A 20700-nucleotide genomic window follows, 5' to 3' on the forward strand; every position below is an offset into this window, starting at 1 on the left:
AAACCAGCGAGGCTAATGGCCTCTCCTCTCTGGTTAACAGAGCAGGGCTATTCACAAATGTACGCTGGCTAGGGGTTTTTTTGTGTGTTTTGCTCTTCCAGGTTTTTTTTTTTTCCCTCTCTTTGATCAGCTGCTTTTTAAAAGTAAAAAACTGTAATACAGGAAACCATAATGGAATTCTGTTCTGTGTCATCTTTTCCCCTTTTTTGACACATGCCACATATTTAACCAAGTGGCCTACTAAGCTAATGGACGAATGACATTTGTTACATTGCTCTGCTGGAGTAGATGAATCTGATGTGTTCTCCATTACGGGTAATAGTTCAAACACATGCCTTGATTCCAGGGAATAGCTGGAACAGATCAAGAGCTCAATTCAGCATCCAAGTGCTTAAGTCGAAAGTCATGATTGCTATTCACAAGCTGTTTAGGGTTTTTTTTTTTTTCTGAAAAAACCTAGATTTATTGACTTGAAGGTTAGAAATCCTTGGACTCATTTTCAGATTACATAAGCAGGTGTCACGGACTGGGAGTGTTTCTGCCAATAGGCAGATCGTCATCTAACCTGTGCAAACTTTTTTTTTTTTACTAATAATGTTTGAGCAGCTTAAAAGTCTATCATCTGTTTCCTTGCTGATCATGTGATCTTCCGTCAGGCAAGCAGTTTTATTGCTCTCATTTCAGGCTGCCTGAAAATGCTAGCAAGCTATAAATGTTATATCTACATCTGTGTACATTATTATTATTCACAATAAATATTCACTCAACATATTCCCTTATTAGGGTGAAAACCCCAAATATCACATACTGTGCAAATTGTGCATATATGATATAGATACATTCTAGATGTAATGAATTACCTTTAAGCTGTGTTTTAAACTCACTATACTTTTACAGGCAAGGTTTTATAGAACTTTTAAAGGCAAGACTCAAAGCCCACCGTGATACTATACTAATGCATTTTAATCCAAATAGAAGAAAATACAGTGAATACAGTACTTCTGTGTATAATACTATCCATATATTTTATATGAAAGATTCTAGACTACATTTTTCTTCCAGACTTTGCATAGTTAGTACAGAGATTACTACTGGTAACCTGCTAATTTAAGAACAACAGGGTAGTGTGTGCGGTGGGCCATGCACTTTTGCCTATCAATAAAAATACTGTTTGTTTTCACAGCTATTTCTTTTTCTAAATTCATCCGTGTGTCTTCCAGGTTCCTCAGGGACTGTTCAGATTCCAGCAGTTTTTTCTTCAGGGATTCAATGGACTCCGTTAGTTCTTCAACTTCACTGATCAACCTGAACAGAATTACATTAAGTAATAAGAAAAAGAGCAGAAGCCAGCCGGTGTTCAAAAAGACATAGGAACTGCAATGGGAATAAAGATCAACAGCTATAGAATCATAATACTCAACAACAAAGGACCTCAGAGAGGTCCTACATACTTGGTCAAAAGCAGAGTTCACTTTCACAGCTTCTGTACAGAAGTCTCCTGTGATTTAGATAGTACCAAGAATGTCTTTTGCCACTAAGCACAGTGGAACTATCCATCCTCACCTTCTCCCACTGCGTAGGACACTTGTACTAAGAATTATAGGACAGAAATGGTTAGATAAGTCACCCAGTTTGACTGGATGAGCACTTTGTTAAGCCTGTTTTTTGATATCCGTTCACTGGTATAAAACTCGAGTATTAAAGATGATACTTGCACCAGAGATCAGAAAACAGTCTTTACTTTAAAAGCATATAAGTTTTTAAAGAAGCAGCAGCAGCACATCATTTTAAAAAAAGCAGCAAACCATTTTTGAAGCAGCACATCATTTCAACTAAAAGTCAGTGGGGGTTAGGTGCTTTACTGCAACCTGCCTGCAGAGAAGGCACATATTTACTTCCTGGGAAAACAAGATCCCTGTGTGCTATGCAAACTGAGTAACTACAAACAGTATAAGCCTGGCAATTAAACACATGCCCATTCAGCAAAGGACTTGCATGCGTCCTTAAATCCCGTTAAAGGCAATGTACATACTGAAAAGCTTGCAAAGGGATGGTTTACTGAATCAGGACCTTAAATGAGTGTGCCTGAGATGGTATAAAGCATCTGGATTAACTACAACTTCTTCCTCACTGTATAAAGAACAGCACATTGGCTTTGAATGGTAGGCACCTTTGCTACAAGGCTATTGTAAGGCTGCAAAAGCTGATTCCCCACTTTTCCTAAGGGTAGGAAAATGTGAAGGAGGAGAATCGATTATAAAGCTTATAATGAGATCAAAACTGACAAATGTGATGCTCAGACCTTTAATTTGAAAGGATTTGTTGACCTCCAGTTTTAAAATGGATTATTACTGAAAATTAAATGCCACTAGCCCGATGCTTCGTAGTACTGAGGACTTGTCTCAGACTATGAGTATGTGCGGCCCATTTACAGTCTCAGCACTGGAAGCATAATCCATTCGGCACATAGTCCACCTCGTGGTGAACTTTTGCTAACAGCAGAAGGTTGCAAGTGATCCACATGCTGTCAGATTTTTTTGGATCATCTAAATCAAAAAGAAACCACACAGTTCAGAGAAGAAAGCATAGAGACAAAAGGCAGAGTTGAGTCCATAGATTTTCTATTTGTCAATACATTCAGTTAAATGATATTTTCCTCAGTGATTTCAGTCAATTGAATTATTTCTGACTTATATCAGAACCAAACCTAGTAATAAAAGCTAAAGGCTATGTGTTGCCAATAAAAAGCACAAAAACTGTCTAACATCACTTCTGCATAGAATAGATACCTTGGAGGACTTGTTAAATAGCGTTTACCTGAACTGTGCTTCATCTCTGCAGAGCTCTATGTTGGGCCTAAAAGACCTGTCATACAGCCTTGTTTGAGCAACTTTCATTGGCGCTTCTTTGTCTTTGATAGCTTGTTTGAGAGCAGCAATGTTAGCTTCTTGATCTCCAATCTCCTTAAGGATCTAAAGAGGATACCCAAGAAAAAGAACTGTTTAAAAAAAGATATACATTGTCTCTGTGCATGCTATACATCTGTTCATGGTCCTAGTGAATCAGTTTTGACCTCCTGTTTGGCCAGAATATACAAGAAATAGAAGTACAAAGGTGGTTTTGACTTCTTTGTTTCTACTACTACACTGAGAATCTGATCTTCAGTCTAAAAAGAAGCAGAAAATATTCTGCAGCCTGTTCAAAAACTCTTCCATGTCTCCTGACAACACACCCCACCTCCATGAGTTGCTTTTAATTGTAAATTTTTAACTGTAAATTACGCAAGAAAAATTCAAATTATTTTGAATGAGATTGAGAACGGCTGATCAGCTTGGAAATGCATGGATTTCTGGAATTAGTGCAGAAAATGGAAAAGACAGGAAATTCTGAATCTCTTCTCCCTCATAACCACCAACACACATGCAAAAAATAAAGTCTACCCAGCTGTCATTACCCAACACGTGCTAAGGAATGACTATTTTTTCCACACTTGCCAATGGCCTAACACAGAAGTAGGAGCTGCTCCACGTCGGAGAAGGGGAAGAGGCTGAAGACACCTCTTGTCACTTGCCAGGAACTGCTGCTGCTACTACTGCAGCACAGCATGGCTTTCATTCCATAACAGTGATAACCAGGCTAGCCTGGTGTCGTGGTTTAACCCCAGCCAGAACTCAGCACCACGCAGCCGCTTCCCCCTCCTCCCTCCCAGTGGGGTGGGGAGGAGGGAAAAAAAAAAAGGTAAAACTCGTGGGTTGAGATAAGAACAGTTTAATAACTAAAGTAAAATAAAATACACTACTAACTAATAATAATAATAATATAATAATAATAATTGTAATGAAAAGGAATATAACAAAAAAAAAAAGAAGTAACACCCAAGAAAAGGCAAGTGATGCACAATGCAATTGCTCACCACCCGCTGACCGATGCCTGAGCAGCGATCCGCCCCTCCCGGCCAACTCCCCCCAGTTTATATACTGGGCATGACGTTCTATGGTATGGAATATCCCTTTGGCTAGTTCGGGTCAGCTGCCCTGGCCGTGCTCCCTCCCAGCTCCTTGCACACCTGCTTGCTGGCAGAGCATGGGAAACTGAAAAGTCCTTGCTTAAGATAAGCGCTACTTAGCAACAACTAAAACATCAGCGTGTTATCAACAGTATTCTCATGCTAAATCCAAAACACATTGTACCAGCTACTAAGAAGAAAATTAACTCTATCCCAGCCAAAACTAGGACACCTGGGAATCCTGGCCCAAAGCTCAGCTCCTTGATCACACAGTTTTAGGTTTTAGTTCAGCAAGGCACGGAAGAAAGTGTTTCATTTTCTTCATATGTAAGTCCATCTCTTGTTTAGAGGAGCACAACAGATGATAGCAGAAAAAGCTGAATTGGAGCCACAATCCAGCTCTGAAGACTCTTATCAGATACTAAGCTGACACAAAATAGTGTTCGATACTTGACATGGACTAAGACATTTTTTTCTAGAGGATAAATCTACTGTGATCTTCTCAAAAGAGATTATCACACCCGTAGCCAGCATTGAAAAAATAACACTTACTTTTTTCAAATGATGCTCTAGTTTGTGTTTTGCATCATCCAGCTCCTCACAGTGTTTGGCAAAAGCCTCATTAACAGCAGCACATTGCATCCTCAGTCCTGAGATACATCATGTAGAATATTGTCAATCAAGGCACGAAGATTGATGGAAGCCAGTTTTTCTCGTTCTGCCCTATAGATGTTGTCATGACTGAACTTGGCCCATGTCTCCGGTGTCGAGGCACTGGAAGAAGAGGTGAATGGTATGCAAATAGGAACCTTGCTCTTTCGTTCAAGTTGCACTTAAGAAGACAATCTGAAGCTGGTTCTCTCCCTGCAAAAGTGTTGTCAACCTCTATTTGTTTTTGCTGTTGTATGCAGTCTAGACTTACCATGAAGGAAGAAGACTAATCCTTTATAACATTAATAAACTCTCGGTCATCTCATGGCTTCTGAGGGAAGTAATACATGACACAAAATCATCCAAAGTTTTTCCATCTTTAGCTAATGCTACTAAGGCAAAAAGAGTATACACATACTTTTTTGCAAGCATAAGCAGTTAAGTCACCAGCAAATAAACACAAGAATATATTCAAGCTTTACAGTCTATGTCTACTTTGAAACAAAAAGAAACAAGATCTCTGGTTATACTTTACCATGTTAAGCAGCAGAAGGAATTACATAGCACTTGGGACACTGCATCATATGAACACTGCCTGAAAGGGGAGGGGGAAGCAGCAAGATTTCTTGTAATAGTAATCCTCTCTGTGTACAGGAAGCAGCACTTGCCTTTCCCGAAAGAATGGCATGTCTGCCGATGTCAAATGGCAAGTCTCAGTAGGATTTAGATCAGCCTTTAAAAGTATAAAGCCAATTATTTCCAAGAAAAACTTCTACAAGCTCAGTTTGCATATAGTGAACCAACTTTGCCATCAGTGGTATGCCATGCTGAGATGGTAGCACTACCTTTACTATCCATGCAGCTGTTTTAAAGCTATGACATTGTATGTCCAAAGAAGCAGCAATCACACCTTTAATTCAGAGCAGCATTACAGCTTTCACTGACGCAAAGGATGTATTGTATCTTACCAGGGTTATTTGTGGAGGATAATGACAGTAATTACTCACCTCTCTTCAAACTTCACTGAACTAGGATGGAACTGGATGTTGGTGCTCTGGTTACTGTATCTTCCACATTTATCATCAATGTTGTACGTTTCAACTTTGTCTGACCAGTCCATTTCACAAACCTCTTTGTGATCTCGATTTAATCTGAAAAGTCATTATTATCACACATTGTTAGTGGAAAACAATACAATTAACAAAACTATCATCACAGACATTTGTGAAGCTAGGCTCTGAGCCTTTGTCTTTCAAAGAGCAATGAGAACATAAACTTTCCTTTTTGTCTTGAAAATCCTAACCAAACTCTCTCTGCCACAACTATCTGCTAGAAGGACAGTAAGCCTGATGTGTTAACCACTACCCTAGACCTTCAGTACTGTTCTGTGCCTACTGAAGGCTGAGAGCTCTTATAGCCTGAGACAAAGGAGTTGTTGGACTTTGGATTTTATATAATAATCCTAAAACAGAGAAGATTCTTTCAATAGTGGCGACAGCTGCAGTTATTATGGGGAGAATAGGTAGGAGGTTTGCCCAACAGAACATTCTTCCCATGATAAGACATCAGGGAGTGCTAGTAGATGACCTGTCCTCCTCTTTCTCTAGTATATTGAGCGTGACTCAAATTTAAGACCTCCATAAAGTGACCCTATATGATTCTCCGAGCCCTCCTACCTAGCCTTTCAAAGACTGTAGCACGCAGACAGTGTAATTTGGCCTTGGAAGATACAAGTACAATGATATTCAGAGTGAAAACTGCTGCTTTGTTGTCAATTAAATGAGTCACACGTCACCCAATTAATTAGAATGACTTGAGATTACAAAAGACAGGGGGTCGTTATCAACTGGTAACACCAGATGTCACTCTCACCTAAGGAATTAAAAAGACTCTGCCAGCCAGTGATACCAAACGATGGTACTAAATGGTACTAAAACGATCTTAAAACAATTATAAAAAGCGAAGCCTAAACTCAGTAGACTCCTCTCATACTCTAATTAATGTAACAGAACTACTGTAAATTATTTTGCATTTATAGACATTTTTTCTAAAAACAATATTCCATTTTATCTGGTAGAATAGCACAAATTGGAGCAGATTAAAAAATTTTAAAAACTAAAATATCAAGGTTTCCAGCAGTTAACTCCTTCATATTGAGGCACTTTAGGATTCAGGTAACATCTTTCCAAGGGGCTTGTTATAAATTAAAAGCAAATATTCCTTTTGAAATGCAACGAACATCCATACTGATACAGAAGGTAGAGTAACGTTTCATATTTTAAGTTCATACTGACATCTGGCGGCAAAAAACTCATCTCGAAAAGGTCCTTTGATCAGACGAATTATTTTAAAAGAGCCTATACTACAAATATATCACAGGGTGCAACAAGGTAGAGTGATTTTATTGCACTTAAGTTTAGCGTTGGAAAATTAGAGAACTGAATACACATACTGGAAACCAGGACTGAAAATCTAAAGCATGGCTTTAGGGCATGGCTCTTCTTTTACCTTACCCTACTTGAAAATTCTGAAGTTTCATCACCGAGTACCTCTTTTCAGGTTTAAATGGAATTCACACAGCTCATAAGCCTGGCATTGGTAAGATCTTTATCTACTGGCACTGTACCCCTATATGCCAGGAATTATTTGGCTATATAAATTAGCTACTAAGGTATCGTGAAAAATGTCTTACCTCATCTGATTACCAGCTTGCATCAAAGTTCTTTTCAAAAGCTCCTGGATATTTCTGATAAGTTCAGCTTCCTAGATAAAAACATTGAGACTTCTGTGATATCCAGAGCAGTACATACTATCCTGCAGAGCAATTTGATTTCAATGGTTGTGGATAAATACTTAAATCTTCCGCTCATTACCCACTCTTACCCTATTATTGCAAAACTTGATTTTCCGAGGAGCTAGCAGATACTGAGGTAACTCAGCTATAAGCCTAAGGCAGCAGCAATACTTGGAATACTTCTAAAGCCCGGGGATTCATTATTTTCATATTGCACATGTATTCTATGAAAAAGTCTATGTTCTTTCAGATTAAGCAGAATATGTGAATTACTTGCACAGCCTTGAAGTAGGGAAGAATAAGGCAACAGCATCATGCTCAGCAAGAGACCGGGGTCTCTGCCTTGCACAAACACAAGGTGCCATTTTAAAAGTGAGCAGGACACTGTCTGCCCTGCAAGCACAAACGCAGATGTCAGAGGCTGCTGCCTTGCACAGCGATGTGGTACAGCAGATCAGCTTCTCTGGCAAGGCACTGGCTTCCAGAACCTGCTGAGTCCTTGCAGATACCTTCAGAGCCCGCTGCCTTATTCTGTAGTAAGCATTTTATCTGAATGCAAGGGAGAGGCCTCCCATCAGATTTCTGCAGATCTCCAAAAATACATTTTGGTGATAAAGTGCTATTTAACATAAAGGAGTGGCAGTATCATAACCTTCCGTTGGCCTGCCTCCTTTGAATGCTTTGTATTAACTAAAAATAGAAGTTACTACTCTATGATTTAAACAGCTATTGCCTGCCTCAGCAGGTATAGGAAACCTGTCATAATATAAAGCCAATGACACTTACAGCCTTAATTTTTTTATTAGATCTGTTTATTCCAGAACTCATTTTGCCTCTGGTGATGGACAGTAGGGAGGACTGCAGAATCACCTCAAATATGCAATGTTGTTTGAGGGGTTAATTTCCTCTGAGTTGCAAGACAGTGACGGCTCAAAGTCACAAAGCTTTGCCTCACCTTGATAATGGATCCGATGTCTGAAGTTTCAGCTCAAGCTGGTTTTAGCAGGAGTGTTCATTTCAACACAAACGTGATCAAACCAAAAAAGACCATACTTTCTAATAATCTCTTGCTGAACAAAAAGTACCTGGTGCTCATTTTTGACTGCAATAATGCTGCTTTAGGGATTAACTATCAATGCTCTATGAAGTGACTTTACTGACCTGGTGATTACATATTATTATGTAAAAGCCAGTCCAGCAAGCATTTTCTTTTTTATTATTTGAAGGAATTTAATATTTGAGGCTCGGATATTAAAAAGAGCTTTTGTATATGAAAAACTCCTAATTAATTTTGCTGTTTTACATCAATGACAGTCATCCAACGACAGCTAAGGGAGTATATACTTACTAATAAACTTTATTCCCAGAACACTGCTGGCACTCGTTGATCCTTGTACTGTTTTTGACAAATAAATGAGTGCGCATGTCCCTGCAGTGTCAGTTTCTCCATCATAAGAAACCAACAGGGACCATAAAAAAGATCATTTTATTCTAAATGGAAAAGGACAATCATGATTGGAAAGAAAATATTATTTTTAAGGCTCTGTTAAAATACATAATTAAAATAAATACATAGCTGAAGGTATCACTTTATAAACTGTGAGAACACTAAAACTCACTTTCTGGAGGGAGGAAGTATTACAATGGCTGCGTTGTCAAAGTAAAAGTTCAAAAGGATTTTAAAGGGTTAGAAAGATCCAGCACTTGAAATTACATTTATAGTAATTGATATTATTTTGTGTTGGGTAGTCAGTCTCCATGTAAATAAAGAGATAACCAGTTTCCTGTGAGTAATGTGCACAATTTTAAATGAGAAAAGCCTTCCTTTAGCAATTAAGGTCTCTCACATGGAAAGAGTGAAATAATGCAAAAATAAAGAATTCCCTTGTTGAATGACCTAAAATAAAATTTAAAAATGGATTCCCTGTTGAGGAGATATGCATTCAAATATGACATTTAAAACTGACAATACAGTTCTCATAATTAAATAGCAGTCTAAGACTAGCTAGAGTGAATAAGGAGGTGTAAGTGACAATGAATTTTCAACGCTTATCTACTAACTGATTTTTCTTAACTTTGAAAACAGTTAAAAAGTCAGATTGTATGGCTGGGAGGAGCTGTGACGCTGGGCTGAAGACGAAGATCCTTTGATCTAGATCCCTCAGTCCTGGCTGTACTGTTAGACTTTGCGGTACAATCCAGCCCGCTGCCCACCCATAGCTGTGGCTGGCTCGTGGCAGGACTGACGTGGGAGAAGGTCCACACCGCATGAACGCCTGCCAGGTACCACTACCTGCAGAGCAGCAGGAGCTGGGAATCTCATACACCACGTGGAGGACTTATAAAATGCCATGTCTGCTCCTTCACATTTTCTTTGCAGAGTAAGTTCCATCAACAACCATGGCAGAGACAGCTGCAGCCAGGAGCACAGCTCTCCCAGACTTTGTGGTTTCAGCCATAAAAATGTGGGTGATTCCACATTAAAATCCTGGGGGCAGATTTGGGTTTTAGCAAGTGGCAGAATAGATGACCTCTAGGTAGTGTGTGCAGAGAACTGTGTTGGCAATTCATTTGAAGGCCCAGTCTGCGTTACGAGACGAAAAGCATATGAAAGAGTTGTAGTAGCTAGCAGCATCTCTGGTTCAGAGGACAACATTAACTGAGATTTGCATTTCTTCAGTTCATGAGAGGACTTGGTGGATGAAATGTCTTTTTTTTCTCCTTTTTTTTCCCCAATATGTCTTCATGTGCTGTCTTATTAAAATGAAATACTGTCAAATCCGAAGTGATCTTGGCTTCTTTTCAGCTCTCTTCTCCACAGTTAATACTAATAATAAACCTCTGTTTTTATAAATGGTTGTCAATTAACAGGGAGAGAACTTTTTATAGTTTAGTGTGCCATTTATTTTATTACAGTATTTAATGTTTATGATGCAAAAGTTGGATTTTCCTCAAATCTAGTGATAAAACCATCCCAGTTCATGACTTTCTAAGTGTCTAATTAATGGTGCAGAGAAAACGTTTAAGAGCAGATGTTTGTGCCTTCCATGAATTTACAAATTCAGGTTTTTTGCCGCCTGTCTTTTTTACATCAGTGACTTGCAGATGTCAGCAACGTGTAAATACAGCACCCAGGGCCAGAATGACACCGTGAGAGCTGCTAAGAGGAACTGGTAGAACCCTGCGAGAGAGCCTGTGCCGTCGCCCTTGATTACAAATCCAGCTGCATCCATCCATCAGTAACAACATGACACCAGATGTCCCACACATCAGCACAGCAAATAAAAGCAAGCTAGCTTACAGATCTCACTAGATTTAGACCCCCAAACAGCATGTAACAGGAAGACTGTTATTCATTACAGCTGGGAGTGAAAGCAGGTAACAGTCTTCAAAATCTCAGCTCTCTGACTGGCCTTTTTCCTGCTGGACTCCGAGAGTCATTTCCAAAGCCACCATGTGCAGATGTTGAGAATAAGCACTGTGCTCTTAACTGAGTTGTCTAGGTACAGGACTGTCCGATTGCGCACTGGTTCACGTGGCAAAGCTACAGACCATAGTGTTTGGAAATGGCATTCTGTTGCTTTCCTTGCGCCATTATTACAGTTAGCAGGAATACATACATACGTATCCTTTCTCCACTTTTTTAAACTTTAATTTTACACAGCTGACAGGATCTTGGCTGATGCCTTTGTCTTTGGCATCAGGGAATAGCTGGGGCTGACTTCATTGTTGAAGCAAACACAAAACAAATCAACACTCTGAGTCTAGGGTAAAAAAATGGCATAAATGTAAGTACATCCACCTATTCCACAGTCATATCTGGCACTCAGCTAATGAGTCTGGACACTGGACATGTGGAAATAACCTTGAAATGCAGTACATATGCAGCTGAAACATGATTTATTGACCACGTGGCAAGTCCTTTGCTAGGGCTTACATTTTCAATATTAAATGCGTGCACATAAACATACTAAACTGTCATTAAACTGATGCAAAGGGGATTCAGAGGAGATGTCATATGGGTTATGAAAGTCAAAAACCTCATACAAAACAGATGCATGCACTGCTTTTTATGAATTCAGCTATTTCCAATGCAGCAGCACAAAGAAATAAAATTATCCTATTTGAGAGATTTTATCTTCTTTTTAGTCATCAAAGATCCTTCTCTATTGGAAAAACAATTGTGTCCTTCCGCTTCTTTTTCTTAACCAGAACTGCATTAAGAAAAGATGAATATGCTGTTAAGTGGAGTCAATGAATTTCTGAGTAACAGCTGACTTTACTATGCAGGTGAGGAGCTTTCACTTAAATACCCTCATCCCTCCTTCCAGCACTGGCTATTTAGTGGCGGAATGTATCACAATAGGTGATCTAAATATGCCTCCATACTGCAAAGCAAATGAGACAGATGAGTTGGAACCAAAATTCCCTAAAAGAAATAGGTTGTGTGCCAAAAAATAGGAAAACCCCAAATATTATCTGGATGCATAAAACCTTCATCAGAGATACTTCTGTTTTCTTTGTGAGTCCTCTGAAATGATTCCTGCTGAACAGATAATAAAAGTGCAATTACATGCAGAGATTCAAAACTGCTTGCATATGTGTATTTGATGTCATCTCTTTTAAATGTCATCTACCAAGCGCCCGCTGAAAGGTGGTTATCTCGGCAGGATGCTCTGGGAACTGGGAAATGTTCTTCATTGCTGCAGAAAGCTGAAAGCAGGAACAAAACCTATGTCCTATGAAAAGCTTTTCCATGACTATGTGAAAGGTAGTCCCTTGTCCAGACATGCTCTTCCCCCAGTTGCAGATTCCTCCATGCACTTGTCCACGGGAGCTGGCAGGAATACGGCAAAGATACCAGAGAATGATGCTAACACAAGCCTGGGCTGCTAGTAGGAGAGGAAGAATTTCAAAGGAAGGAAAATGCCCTAGAATATCAATTAACTGTGTAATTAAAACTGCAAGGAAAAGAATGTCTCTTTCCTAACACAGCTGACTTTTGGAAACTATTTCTTCTTTTTCTCAGTTTTTGCATGGGAAGAGAATGAATTACTCCTGATCTCCCTTGCATTACCATTTCTTAAGAGAGTTAAGATTAGAAAGTGACTGGACAAGTAAGCAACATTCAGACAAAGTATGTCAGTACTTGAGTGATAAAATTTGCATAACTCCTCCAAATAAGCAAACGCTGTAATGCAGAGCTACCAGTGAACTGGGCCATTAACTTGGAAATTTGCGCAGTGAACAGTCAGAATTCATGAAAGAGCAGCTCTAAGTGTCAAGAATTATTAGTCAGTTTTGGAGAGAGTAAGAAATACAAGGCACCATCTGATTTCTTGCAGTGAAAGAGGTATAGAGCATAGCTGCAGCTTAAAGAGCTGGCAAAGCCACAGAGGAAACATTTTAACATCTATTTGCAAACATTTGTGCCATAAAATCTATTCCTCTGTGAAAACGTGAAGGATTTCCTCTGATATTATGTACTCCCCTTCCTTCTGCACTGCAAAGGTCATTGGCATGGCAACAAAATCTTCATTTCTCAAGAGTCCATCTGCTGCTGCTGGTATACACGCCTCATCTGAACTCACATCATTCTTTTCTGATGACATCCTACTTGGCTGTTGACGGTCTGTCGTCACAAGCACACAATCACAATTTCAGGTGAAGAATTAGCAGCAGCAGCAGCAGATGGACTTCTGAGCAATGAACAAACTATTCTCTGAGATCAGGAGGAAAGAAATACAGGAGAGAAATCCTGCCAGAAAATGGTTTTTTTTGGTAAATCTTACATTTCACGATTTCTCTAAAACATCAGCAGCTGATGAAAGTAATTTCTTTTCTGTAATCTGAATTTTGTAACAATTCACACACTGAAATATCCTATACACTAACTCTCACATGTTTATAGTTTTGACTGGAACAACCTCTTAATTACAATTCAGCAATTGTACACAATTCCTATTCAAAATATTGCTAAATATTATCATGCTAAATACTATCATGCCATCAACTATGTAAGTCTCTTCAATATTTTTCTAACAACAAATCTTAATCATCTGGTTTAATCAGTAACTCATCATGAATCAACTTTCACAGTATATTGGAGGCTGCAGGCAAATAATCATTCATTTATTTGTGGGACACTAGAATATGTATCATTCCAGAATGAAAAATGACCCAGAATCTGTTCTCTGTAATATGTGCAGCCACGATAATTACATCACCTTTGAAGGCAATCTACATGCAGCATTGGATCTCAGTGACAGATAACAAAGTGTCAGCTGGAGTAAAGAGTCCTCTATGGGAGGAAAAGGATCAAGCAAATTTCAGGAGAGTCTCAGGTTTGTTGAAGTCACGCTGTCAGAAATACCATCTGTCTGTGCCCTGCCGCCTGCCTGGAGCTATCATCTCAGGCAGGTGTCACACGACTACATTGTACTGTTCGTTGTGCTGTCCTGCAGGGCGTTTAAAATGATGGTTTGTGTTGAGACACTGTAGTACAGTGCTGGATCACCACCTCGTCCTGAACCTTGGCAAGACTACAGCATCAGACTCAGGAGTAAAAGGTAATGGCAGAGACTGCCAGATTTGGACAGCTTGAGCATGGAAACAGGCAAGGAGCATTTCACTGGTCCTGAACCGTCTGCTTATTGGGTACTGCATTTTGAAAGTGTAACCTGCAGAGGTGAGGGGACTTTAAGCCAAGCGGAGGCTGGAAGAAGTTTAATGCCAGAATAGGACACCCATCTTGGCTCAGGAAACCTCTGTTTTGATTTTGTTTGGATCTGGTCTGAGAGGGGGGATCTGGTCCCCTCTAGCCATACTCATGTGATTTTAGAGACTTTTTAAACAGAGGAAGGATTTTAAACAATCCTTAAACCTAGGAGTGACAGACAGGGTCCAGGCTGCCAGGAAGGGGCACTAGGCCTCTGTGCATTGCCAGAAGATACCTTCATGAGCTGCAGTTATCACCTACTGACCAAGCTGTTCATCATTTTAGAGAGCAGAGCAGCACTAAGAAAGGGCTGCCAACAACCCTTAGCATCCTAACGTCCTGCTCACCTTCAGCAACTCTCTCTCCACCTCATCAGTGACCAGGTCCGGGGGTTGCCTCCTCTCCCGACACTGCAGGTTATCAGTGGCAATGGCATAGGGCACCTCGGTGGCATCGAGCGCCCTTTCCAGCCGCAGTTTCTGGGCTGCCAGCAGGCCCGTCTCGGCATCGAGGTCCTCGATCTCCTTCTGGAGCTCGGCCTTCCAGAAGTGTATGTCCTGCAGGCGCTGACCCAAGGTGGCCACGGAGTCCTGCTGGGCGCGCTGGGCAGCGGCAGCGGCATGTTCGGCCAGCTCCTTGGCCTCGGCCCGGCCGCGCTCGGCCTGCTCGCAGCCGGCGAAGGCCTTGTGGTACAGATCAGAGTTGCTCTGGTGCCACTCAGAGGGCAGGTACTTGGCGGTACGGAAGCCAGCCGTGGCCAGGCCGCTGGAGGAGTCGGGCCCCGTGTTCAGCTCCACCTCGCACACCTTCACGGGCAGGTCGGAGGCGGGCACCGCCTGCGGCGCCGGCTCCTTGGTCAGCAGGACCCTGGCCTGCGCCATGGCGCCCGGGCCTCCCGCAGGGCAAGCCCTGGCTCCCCGCTAGGCCGCGCCGCGTCCTCCCGTCGCCGGGGCAACGGCAGCAGCCAATGAGGAGGCGGGTCCCCCCATTGCGAAAGGAAACCCGAGGCGGTAGCGGGAGAACAGCCCGCCCCTCGTTACCGCACGACGACAGCCACCAATCAGAGCGCGGATTCGCCCCGAGGGCGCTTTGGATAGGGGAACGCCGGCTGCCCGCACCCGCCTCCAAGCTGCTTGTTGCTATGGCGACGGGGACACCCAATTGGGAAGGAGCGGGGCTTGGCGGGGGGCGGTGGCGGTGTCATGGCGGCGCCGGGCGGCCTCGGGGCGGGAAGGGCTGCCGCCCTCGAGGCTTGGGGCGGGAGGATTTCCCCACACGGGCCTTGGTGCGTGTTGTAAACGCTTGTAATTCACATGTGCGACTGTGTCGGTGAGAACAAAGATACGCTGAAGTCTCTGCACTGCGTTCTGGCTCCCGTTTGTGCTGAGGAACTTCTCTTTTCCAACCGCCGCGTGGGCGCAGTAACACTTTTTCCTTGTCTGTTTTGGAAATACAAGAGGATCCTGACAGGACTTCAGCCCGTTTCCCGCCCAGCAAGCAGTGGAGGCGAGAGGGAGGCGCTGCGTGCCCCTCTGTGCTTGCCCCGAGGCCCAGAGAGCCCCTCGGGCGGTGGGCAAGGCCCTGTGGAGGCCCCGGGCCCCTGTGCGGGGCCTGCGGCATCCCCTGGCTTTAAGCCATTCGATTTAATACATTTTTGCACCTCACTCCATTCTTACACCCAAACGTTCATTCTTCAGACAATTTGCGTGACTCTGGCCTTGTCACAGCTCAGGTGCATGTGAAATCCAGCTGCTGCGGCATCCCCTGTTTAATTTTCACCTGGGGAGATAGAGACAGCCTATGCTTGAATTATATTAAATTTTGGGGGGTTGCCATCACTGTGCAACAAGGAAAGGAAATGAAAGGAGAGGCTGCGAGGCAGAGGCGTCTCTTCAGAGCCCTTGGAGGAAGGAGGGAAGATGCTGGAGAGCACGGTGACAATAGAGGGCACTCTCGTCCTTGCACTGCGACAGATCCTCTGTCTTCAATGTCATTTTGATTTAGAAAATAAAAAGGAAGGAAAAGCCATGTGCACTGCAGCCCGCCCAGTGTCATCCAGGCTAATCGGCTCCTTGGTGCTGAGGAGAGCGATGCCTGAACTGCACCGAGGTATGCACAGCAGGTAACACACGCACGCCGCGGGCATGGAGTAATGACTCCCCGGCTGCTGAGAGGTGCCGTTTGCACCCCACAGACTTCTGCAGAAAACAGTTTGCTTTATGAGACTTTGCTCTAAATCCACAGAAAGCCAATGGTCATTTTTCCTGCGGGGTCTTGCACTCTTTAGAAAGATCAAGTGGTTGTCCCTGATAGAGAGCCTGCATTTGAAAGATGCGTCCGTGCATCGGCTGCAAGCTGCTGCCCGCCAACCCTGTGCCGCAGCTGGCAGCACATGCCCAGCAAACGTTCCCTTCCACAGAGACGGTGTTGAAAAAGGAGATTCAGTCCCAGCAGAGAGAAGAAATCCTTCACCTTCCCTTTTGCAAATACTATAACTGGCCCTCCAACTAAACAGCAGCAGTGGATGATATCTTTGCACTGCTGAAGTCACTGGAATGACACCCTTTGCTTTCCCTTTGCACTTAATTTCTGTTTCTCTCCTTTTTTCGTGCATCATTCCTCTAACTGTAACTGTCCTATCTGCTCCTTTCCTTACATTACCCCCAGCCTGTACCTTTCTTTCTCTTTCCTCTGCTTGTGGCCTTCTCTGCATGATGATCTATGCAAATTTTGCATTTTTAAGGTACAATAAGTCGACAGGAAAAGCCCTGCTGAGCTAGTCGGAGTGAAAGTCCTTGGTATGGAAAATACAGTTTTTGAAAATAAGGGCAGCAACAATTTGCTATTAAGTAGCATTTTTCTCTGAAGGTTTCAAAAGAGCGTTTATTAGTGGCGTCTTATCACAGCCCATTCAGCCCAGGCAGTTTTGAAGGTGGGTCAGTTAGGGCCATGATGGGATGTGGCTGAGGTTGCAAACTTAGCAGCAGGCTGGGCTGAGTCCCAGGCCCTAAATGTGACTAGTAAATTATAATCTTCTCCAACAGGGAAGCACTACACACACAAAAAAAGTAAATTCTTCCTGATCCAGTGCAAGGATTACTTCAATGCGCAGTTTTATGGTTGTTATCCCAACTGGTCAATGTTTCCAAGGACCAGACAGATTTTGGAGAGTGTTTTCATCAGACTGTTTTTTTTTGTCAGTCTAAGCCTGCTTTCAAGTGCTCACAGATGCATCATGTCCTAACAGGCTGCATATCACATTGTTCCAAGAAATAAAAACAAAACCTGTTGGCACCTGGCAGATTCAGGAGTTCCCTTCATTATCCAGGGCAGACCCAGGGACCCTGTGGTTCAAAGCCATTCTGACAGTTAAGTGATTTAATATGCCACTGTAACATATAAATTATTAACAGCTATTCAAGATGTTCCCAGAGCACAAGATGACAAAACATACTGGAAGAAAAGAACAGAAATGTTTTCCAGCTCAAATCTTTTGACATGCAATAGATTAAGATTTCTCTTGGCTAGAATCCTTTTTACAGGAAACTGGTTCCCCTTCCCGCAGCAAATGCTCCTGTTTATGTCAGGTGCCCTGTGAGCTTTTTGGCTTGCTGCCGCTGCTTCTTTTTGCCTTCTTTCTTTCTTTTGTTTGATTTTTTAAATTGGCATGAGTGGCCAAGGCAATGTTGTCACCTGGATCCAGTCTTCATGTTTGCACCCAATTCCTTCCACGCTGCTGTCTGTAGGACAGACTGCAAACTGCTCAGTGGAGTAGCATAGGTCTGGTGCATGGAGAAGGGAGAGGTTTTCTCTCACACCCTGGCAGCTGCGAAGTTCGTGTCTTGTTCACAGCACAGAAGTACTGGAAACACTTTCTCCAAAGAAGGTCTGGGTCCTTTAACGTATTCCTTCTCCTTGTAAAGGCAATCAAAAGCTTGAAAATGTGACCCACTTCTATCCAAATATCCCTCCAAGCAGAGGCCAACACATGATATAGTATTCTGAAAATTTGCTTTTCAAGCTCTGTTGATGCTTTGGGGGCTGCCCATGGGGAGCTGCTGAAGGGAGGAACCCAACTTACTTTGTTGTTCTAAGCTTAACAAAATCTCAGCACAGAGCAGCTATATCATGGCTGCTTTCTTGGAATTAATAAGCATAGTTACTAACTAAATGCTGTGGTTAATTAAATGTCTACTAATTAAATGTCGTGATTTAACCCCAGCCAGCAACTGAACCCAACACAGCCGCTCACTCACTTCCCCCCGGTGGGATGGGGGAGAGAATCGGAAGAGTAAAAGTGAGAAAACTCGTAGGATGAGGTAAAGACAGTTTAATAGGGAAAGCAAAAGCCGCGCAAGCAAGCAAAGCAAAACAAGGAATTCATTCACCGCTTCCCATCGGCAGGCAGGTGCTCAGCCATCTCCAGGAAAGCAGGGCTCCATCACGTGTAACGGTGACTCGGGAAGACAAACGCCATCACTCCGAACGTTCCCCCCCTTCCTCGCTGGTGGGGTGGGGTGAGGAGCAGAAAAGGCCTTGACTCTGTGTAAGCCCTGCTCAGCAGTAACTAAAACATCCCTGTATTATCAACAGTTTCCAGCACAAATCCAAACCATAGCCCATACTAGCTACAATGAAGAAAATTAACTCTACCCCAGCCAAAACCAGCACACCCATCAGCAGAGAAATCAGAAACAAGACCAACAAGGCCACCTGCCATATATTTTCTCAGAAGAAGGAGCTTTGTTCTCATGTTTAATGTAGGGAAACATTGCTAAGAATGGAGAGCACATCATAAACCTTCTATAGCTGGCCAGATATAAAGAGATCTACGGCAAACAGGCTACAGACTGATCACCTGGCATAAATATAATTTACTCCCCTTCCCCTCCCAGCTCTGGCCCAATTTCCATGGAGAAAATATCTGGATGTGCTGGCTGGCAGGGAGACGTGGTACCTCTGCATCAAAAGCAGTGCAGTCACTTTTCATATCTCTGTTGTGAAGTGCCAAAAGATGTTTCCTCGCTCTCAACTAATGTAGTGAGGTGGGCAAAGAGAGCTGAACCACTTTCCTGGGCGGCTGGACTGGCTGCTAGGCTTTGAAGTGCTCACTGCTAACGAATAACCAGCCATGCACAAAGGCAAGCAATCAGTCACACAGTCAGGAAATACCATCTAGCGTTTAACTGTAATTCAGCATTTTGCAATGAGGGGAAAAAACATAGCTGAAATGGAGTGGTAGTACATTAAAGTTGATATGGTACATTAGAGGGGCATTGGCCTGAGCTGCCCATTCTCAGGACAGACTCGCTTAAAAAATTCATCTCCCTTTTTTTTGTTCACAATGGACATTCTCATGACGAATTGTCTGTGAAGCAGCCAGGGGTTGCTTTCACTGCATTTCGGATCCCAGACCCCAGTCCTGCACTTTGGACTACTCCCATCACATAAAGTTTCACACTGACGACCCTAACTAGTGCACCATTTTACATCGAAGAAACAAGCACCCAAGGGTCCTGATTTGCTTTTCTTACCTCTATGAATCAGGCAGATATTCACCAAACCTGTTCAATCTATGTAGTTTTGTCATATTTGCTGCTGTTTGAATGATCCAGTTTCTTGAGGCTGGGTCTGGGTCTGGGTCTGCCCCTTCAAGCTCCGGGTCTGCCCTTCTGAAATGCAGCTTCTAACCCAGACTCTGACCAAGGAGAACTTGCTGGCAAGCACTGGCCAGGTCCGAGCCATTAAAGGCACAGAAGCTAGATGCCAGGCTCTTCAATCTCATGGCTTTCATGTCTTCTCCTGGCTCATCCGAGTCCAGCACCTGGTTCTCCATATCCACAATGATCAGGACAAGAAATCCTGGGCTCAGGCTGGGCATCAGCAAGGAGGGCTGTGTGAGCCCCCACGAGGAGGGCTGGGGCAGAGGGCGGACAAGAGATGAACCCTGGCTTTCCCAGGCTATATGGCATTGCAAGGAAAGGCCTATGGACATCATGGGCTGGGAGCGCTGCTTCAGAAAAGCCCTTTGCTTGAAACAGAGGGCCAAATTCTCCTCATGGTGACCCACTTGTTAGAATTTAGCTCAGTTTTACTGAGAGTGGAACATAGATTTTCTTTATTTAATATAGCATCATTATACTTTTTATCTGCTGGCTGCATAGCCCGGTGATGAGTACCTTAGCAGGGTGATAGATAGAAAACACAGTGCATTCATCTAGATGATAGATAGTGAGAAACTGTGGTGAATTAGTTCAGAGGAGAGAAAATACAGTCAACTATTTTATATAAGGCAGCGTCTGGTACTCACAATCCCTGCCTGAGAGCGACAGAACACATGAATAAAAAGATTAAAGTGTTCGGAAGTGAAATTTTTGTTTTAATATCAACATAGGGGCAAAGTGTTACATTTCAGCTTAAGAAATAAACATACGCTAGCCTCGGGAGCACTGATGTTCCGCAAAAGACTGAGACCAAAGGTTATCTAAGAACATCAGCGTTGTTTTTATATTGTCTCATATCATTGACATT

The 20700-nt window shown here is 42.7% G+C and overlaps 1 protein-coding gene across 1 annotated transcript; it reads right to left on the minus strand.

The window, feature by feature from the left end:
- Nucleotides 1–903: 903 nt before the first annotated feature.
- LOC127022313 (tektin-4-like) lies at nucleotides 904–15050 on the minus strand. Its single transcript, XM_050905830.1, is given in 7 exon segments — nucleotides 904–1305; nucleotides 2818–2972; nucleotides 4559–4653; nucleotides 4656–4780; nucleotides 5665–5808; nucleotides 7350–7420; nucleotides 14517–15050. Coding segments are annotated over 7 exon segments (1341 nt in total). The 3' UTR covers nucleotides 904–1088.
- Between the last annotated feature and the right edge of the window lie 5650 nt (nucleotides 15051–20700).

Source organism: Gymnogyps californianus, chromosome 15 (assembly GCF_018139145.2).
Source record: "Gymnogyps californianus isolate 813 chromosome 15, ASM1813914v2, whole genome shotgun sequence".
Lineage (NCBI taxonomy): Eukaryota > Metazoa > Chordata > Aves > Accipitriformes > Cathartidae > Gymnogyps > Gymnogyps californianus.